The sequence below is a fragment of the Triticum urartu genome, chromosome 7A (genome assembly GCF_056163025.1).
Source record: "Triticum urartu cultivar PI428250 chromosome 7A, HENAU_Tu73, whole genome shotgun sequence".
Lineage (NCBI taxonomy): Eukaryota > Viridiplantae > Streptophyta > Magnoliopsida > Poales > Poaceae > Triticum > Triticum urartu.
This window is the reverse complement of record NC_141879.1, coordinates 76,930,964-76,937,456: the sequence shown is the minus strand read 5'-3', so window position 1 is coordinate 76,937,456 and position 6,493 is coordinate 76,930,964. Positions and strand designations below refer to the sequence as shown.

At 46.2% G+C, this 6,493-nt stretch overlaps 1 protein-coding gene across 1 annotated transcript; it reads right to left on the bottom strand.

Moving 5' to 3' along the window:
• Window positions 1-437: 437 nt before the first annotated feature.
• On the bottom strand, window positions 438-5,100 carry LOC125522797 (WRKY transcription factor 72B). The gene is made up of 5 exons (XM_048687829.2): window positions 4,828-5,100; window positions 4,303-4,377; window positions 3,381-3,950; window positions 3,159-3,272; window positions 438-1,580 (listed from the first exon to the last, which is right to left on the bottom strand). Exons 1-5 carry the CDS (start codon window positions 4,882-4,884, stop codon window positions 582-584), a joined length of 1,815 nt encoding a protein of 604 aa, XP_048543786.1. The 5' UTR covers window positions 4,885-5,100; the 3' UTR covers window positions 438-581.
• Window positions 5,101-6,493: the final 1,393 nt, after the last annotated feature.

The following is a 6,493-nucleotide window of genomic DNA, read 5'->3' as shown; positions in this document are numbered from 1 at the left end:
CATATAGGAAAACGTGTTGTGTTTCCACATTTGATAATAGTGGAAGAAGATTTGGGCGACTTCGGCCCGTGGTTTTGAGCGGTTGCATGCGGCTGTGGAAAATACACTATGCTGAAGTGGTTGTCGTGCAAGAATCTGCCGTATAAGTTTTCCATTTGATTAGCTTTTGACATTTCAAAACAGAACTCGGGTCTGGAAGCTGAATCAAACGGAGCCTAAGATTACTTGTTTCCGCTGCAGTTTCATACCATAATTATGTGCTAATTCAACAGGAGACCGAGTCGATAGTGGCAGAGGGCTGCAAGCAATGGTGGAGACGGGGGAAATCGGCAGGCTTAGTAACTCTCCTATCTGAGTTTCAATTTGTCTCGTATGATCATTGCACCAATTTTTCCAGGCAAAAGCAAATAGCTTGTCACAAACACAAAATCTTGGTGTGTGTCTAGGCTGTGAATGATGAATCAATCCACACATTTTCAGCAATTATGCTACAGTGAGCATATATGTACACTAAATGATCAAATTAATCCACAAACATAAGTCATAAGCTTCATCTAACGAATTGATCTGCTCCATGATCTTCACACCCGAGACGTCGAAGCAGTAGCACTTGTGGAGCTTGACAGCGCCAGTGACGGCTCCAACCTCATCTTGCCATTTGGAGAACCGTTCTGTGCGGCTGCCGTTGAAGACGACCGTGCCAGAAGCGCTGACGAGCACACCGCAGTCGCCGCACCCGACGGCCCGAGCCCGAGGTGGTCCCCCCACTCGAGCCCCTTCCCGCCTCCTGCTGCCGACTTGCCGACGTATGATGTGATGGCAGCTGTGAGCGCTGTGTGGAAGCCCGGGTTCGACGTAATCGCCTTGGCGATCGTATCAGTGAGCACAGTCGGGGCCGCCATGCCCGTGCCACCACTTCTCAACTCAGCCACCCTCTGTTGCACATGCACCGGCTGGTAGAGCGATGCCACCGAGCCTTGTTGCCTTCCATGGATGCTGCTCAGTGCAGCTTCGAATGTGCCCTTGTTGGGGCCGTTGTAGGACGCGCCGGATGAGGATCCGTAGCCCAGGTATGATCCAACACCTGATGGCCATGTGGTGGAGCCAGGTAGGCTGCTCGCGTCGAAGCTAGAGAAGGAGAAGCTCGTGGAAGGGTACCTACTAGTGCTACTGTTGTGGCCATGAGAGCCGGTGAAGCTGGAAGAGAACTTGTTGCAATTGCTCAGGGAGAAGGCGTGTTGCGAGGCGGCCTGCGAGGTGAGGTCGAGGGTGATGGTGGGGTATGACGGGGTAGCGCTGATGGACGTGCCCGTGGCGGTCGGGAGGAAGAACGGTCGGCCGCCCAGCTGGTTGGAGGAGGCGTCCATGGCCGTTGCTGGGAGGCCGAACCTGAGGCCATGGAGGCTGGTGGCGGCAGTGGCAGAGGGAAAGCCAAACGAGGTGGAGGAGCCTGACATGAGCATGGACGCGGCAGCGGAGGTGGTGGAGGCCATGGCGGTTGCGGAGGCGGAGAGTGGGTGGTTGTGCGCACCCTCGTAGGTGGTGATCAGGATCGACATGTCCTCCGCGCATCTCTGCACCTGGGGGGAAAATGTATGTGCGTCAGTTGGTCACCATGGTGAGGAAGGATGCTGTGCATGTCATTGAAGAAAATATGAGAGCGAGTTTTAAATGATCTTTGATTAGTTTTTTTACTTGTAAACATGATTAGTTCAAGTGCAAATCCTTGCCACTGCTATTACCAAAGTGAAGATTGTTTTTTCTTATAATGAGCGCAGAAATGTGCACAATCATTTTTACATGAACTTGTTGCACATATGGTTAAAAAACCTATGCTAAAAAGATATTGAAAATCTTGTAAATAATCGAGTACACACAATTTACTTCTATCATGCCATGATATTTCAATTATAAATTGAACTCGCTACCTGAGAAAAAAAGAAGACAAATCATGATATGAATAGTAAGTAATTCAGATAGGGACGATGTGAATCGTGCATGTTAAAGCTACCACATTTGAATCTGTTCTTTATTTCTCAAGCTCAACTAATATTTGAAATTTTGTGGCATGTTAGAGATATGCTATTTCTATGAACTAGGTTGTTTTCAATTTTTGGGGGAAGTTTTAGCCTGGATATATTTTCGACATTAGGTACACTGAACTCGTTTGATTGTTTTTTGTTTTGTTTTTTGAGGAAAGTTTGATTGGACTTGCTTGAAGTGGGCATGCAGCACACATGTGGCGACGCTGCCCAACCCAAAGCCCAGCACAGTCTTCTCCAAGCCCCAGCATTCTAGACCACCATCGGCCACTGGCATGTGGGACCTGGACCAGTTTGTTTCGACGCGATCAGCCTACAACCCAACGACGACGCGCTTGCTGTTGCCGGAGAAGCCGTGCCCGAGCAAGCGAGGGGAGGGAACCCTATCACCGCCAGAGAGCACCCGACGGCGACGTCTTACCCAGGCGGGAGAGGCGCCCGTTTTGCCCCACCTCCCCGGCGGCTCCGGCCCTCCGATCAGGTCAGGCTCCGATCTCCGAGTCTGACCCCCCATACGTGCTTTTCTGTTTAGGCCTGCTAGCTCCCTCCATCCTCGGTGGCGCTGGTGCTCCAACGCTAGCTTGATTAATGGATTCTGGACGCCGGATTTGGGACCATGCACGTGACGGCTTAATTTAGTTGATCGTGCCACTTGGTACTACTTTTTTTAGGGGAACTTGATACTACTTTTGAACCTCTAAATATGAACTGTATTAAGCATCCACTTGATAAATATACGAGAAAAGAGAAACACATCTTGCTAACTTTTGGGCAAACATAAGAATTCTCCCAGCCAATACGACGTACATTAGATCTCTTTGGAAAGCAATGTATAAAAAAAGATCTCCCTGAATTTCACAAAAGGGTTATCTGGGGTTGTAAACATTTTTTATCTGTAAGTGTCGAGCTTCAATAGTTGAGCATTGAAAATAAAATTATGAACTGTATAATGCATCTGTTAGCCGGCGCTAACTTCCCGACATCAAAGCAATACATGTGTAGTTCTTGGTCAAGTTTGGTTTGTGGAACATAAAGACATTTTGGTACCGCCATGTGTTGCGATTATTTCGTGGCATTTCGGCATGTATATTGATCATGCAGGGAATTCATATATACCTGCTTCCTGACGGGGCACCCTGTTGCGACAGTGCAGCGGTAGTAGGCACGCGGGCACGGGTTGCCCTTGGATATCTTCTGCCCGTACTTCCTCCACTGGCACCCATCGTTCATCTGATCCATCGCCAACAAACCATACATCTTATACACATACGAGTTTCCATCCCACTCATTTACCATCTAAGTTCTTATTAGGTTCCCTTGGAGTATGTATGTACGTACCGTTGGTGTGTCACACCTTGCCCTCACCGACACCCTGGCCTTCTTGGCCAGTGGCTGCTGGGCCACCTCCTCATCGGCCTCCACTCCTCCAGTGCTCCTCGGGATCTTTGCTGCCTTGCTCGCCGCCGATATTGTGGTTGTCTCTGTGGCGGCGTCCTCCTCGGAGCTGCCTCCAGGGCTCAATGTCACCACGTCCGGTTGCACCTTCGTCTCACTTCCATCAGTTCTTGCACCGACAGCTCCGCAGGCTGATGAAAGTCCAAGAAAGATGCCCTTGTCATCTGGATTATTAGTGCTGCCCTTGATCTGTTCTTCCATGTTCTGCCTGCTCATGCCGGCGCTCGTTCCAAGGCGCAAAGAGACGAACCCGGGGCCGTCGACCGGTGATGTATGCTCCGGTGAGCCAACGGCAAGGTTCTTGCCTTGCCCTTGCTGGTGGAGAACGTCGAATTGCTTCTGAAGGGAGCGATGGTCCTCCACCATCCGTGATAGCATCATCTTCAACCTCTCGTTCTCTTTACTCACTTCGCCCATCTCTGCCCTTGTGGACGCAATCTTGTCTTCTTGAGCCTAAATCAATGAAACCATCACATCAGAGACACTTCAATTAGTCATTTCTATTAGTTAAGCAAATCATATATGATAATGCCTAGTTGGCTACTTGGCTGGAAGATGAAAAAAAAACTATAGGAAAATATACATCTGTAGCTAATAGATGTAGGTTCTTTTTTCGTGAATTAGTTGAGGAATTTCAGGATAATTAAGAAATTTAAAGGCTACTTATTACTAGTTTTTACTGCCGCCCTTCTGAAGTAAATAAAAAAGAAAAAGAAATAAGGGGGGATATATCAATACCAGGCCCTGCCTTATTACGAAAAGTTGTTCTGTTTATGTTTGTTGAACATGTTTGATATTTATGTACCTCTTTTTTTATGCTTGACTGGTTTTGCAAGAACTTGAAAAAATTGCCATCTGAGGCCTGATGATCATCTCTCATCTGCAACACCAACATGAAAGTCTATATTAGTATAAGATGAGCAAATAATTAATAACACCATGAATTTATTGGATGACAAGCAGCTAGCTGTGGAAAAATCCATTTCCTGGCTTATCCACATGTTTAATTTGACTGTTCTACGAGCACCAGGATCTGTGGTCCCTAAAGATGATCACCTGATTGATTTTGACATGAGAAAGAGAAGTCCTCGACTTCCATTCATGGATCAAGAACCACAACCCAGAGAAGAGAGAAACTCAGACAAGTCCTAACTTCCATACATGGATCAAGATTCAAGAACCACAGGCCAGACAAGAGAGAAACTCAACCAAGTCTTTAGTCTTACCCACTAGTCTTATCCATACTTATTCAAGAAAAAGAATCAAACTCTTTGAAGCATATATATATGCAAAGCACAAAATCAAGAGAAGTAATTAAACAGTTCTAAACCTGATCTTTTAGCTGTTCTTCATGGCCGCCGAGCTGCCTCTGGTCTCCCTTAATCATCTCGGTCTCCTTTCACAGAAGACAAGCTATCTCTCCTTGGAGCAAGGCAAACGTCTCTTGCTCTCCCCCTCTCTCTAGCTTCTCTAGCCTTCCAAGTTCCAACCCTTTCTTCTTGCCATGGCCTTATATAGAGGCAGGCAGCTAGCTAGACGCCTAGACCATGGCCTGGACCTTCTCTTTCTCTTCCCCTCTCCTGTTTGGACTAGCTAGATATTTGGCATAAACAAACGCCGTACGCCGGTGCTTACCTACGCTGATTAGGTGGTCAGCGTCAGAAATGTCAAACACAGCCGCACTCTTTGATGAAGACTTGCAGAGAGCCAGAAAAAAACATATATCGGAAGAGAAGGAGACTGAGATTTATGTGTGTGGAATAGGCTTCAACGTGTGCAACATGCTGCTGTTGTCTGGAGGCCAGTCATAACTAGGACGTGCGTCCAGACTGTGTTATGTGCGTCGTTGAGCGCATACGTCCGACGTTGATGAAGCTTCCTGCCAGTCCTCGTCGTCAGCGTCGTCGCCTCCGCCCACTATTATGGATAGAGAGACTGTCGTCAAGCAAGGAATCGCTTTCAGACCAAATTTCAGTCCTGTAGGGCCGTCCGTCAGAGGAAGTTCAGTCATAATCGCTCATACATATATATGTCTTTGAATCCATGTAATGACATTTGGTGAGAGGTGGAGGACATGGCGGTCCCATGTGTCTTCTACACAAGTCAGAATTTCCTGCCAGAAAGAAGTCCATTTAATTTTGGCGGTGTACTTGTTATTAATTAGTAGTTATGTAATATGTCACAGAACAATGAATTAGAGTAGTCAAAGTGGTTAAAAAGAGAATTTATTCAACAAAAATCATTTTTAAACAGAATTACAAATAGTTTAATAAAACCAATAATTTCTTGCTAGTTAGTCAGATCTATCATCAAAAACTGGGCTAGACCTGCAAAGCTTGGACCATGACTTAGATAAATCTCCCCCCTAGATCCAAGGTTTCCCTCTTCCACACACATGCACGTTCAGTAGTGGACTACTTGCATGGAGTTCTTTGGAAATCAACATATCAACACAGTAAACAAATGCACCATTTGCCTAGAATACAGTGTGAGTAACTGAGTATAGTAACTATATAGTTCAGCTTGGGGTGGTCTTTTAGACTCTGGCTGGTGATCCCATTGGTGCTCTCTGTTACCGGTACAGTTATCATGGATCTAGCTAGTGTCACCCTTGTTTTTAGATCCCAATGCGTTGAAGCCTTCATTTTCTATTGCTTATTGCCCTATATGCAACAGTTCATGGTTTTCGTCGTCCATTTGCAACAGACCTCTATGCTAAAATTCTCAGTACTTGCACTTGCACCCATCATTTACCCAGCTAGAGCTAGAGAATAACATTTTGTTTTGTAAATATAAGCTTAATTAATTTGCCTAATTTTCCATTTGGGGGCTGAAGTGCTGTTCAAGCTTGGTGTTTAAATTTTTGCACATGAGCCGGACTTTGCACACTATGTTAATTAGGTGGCTCAGCGATTGAAATTTGCAGCAATTTAAGAGGGTAGGTAAAACCTGGATTTAGAAAAAATAGATGGCTTCCAGCGAACAATAGATGTGTG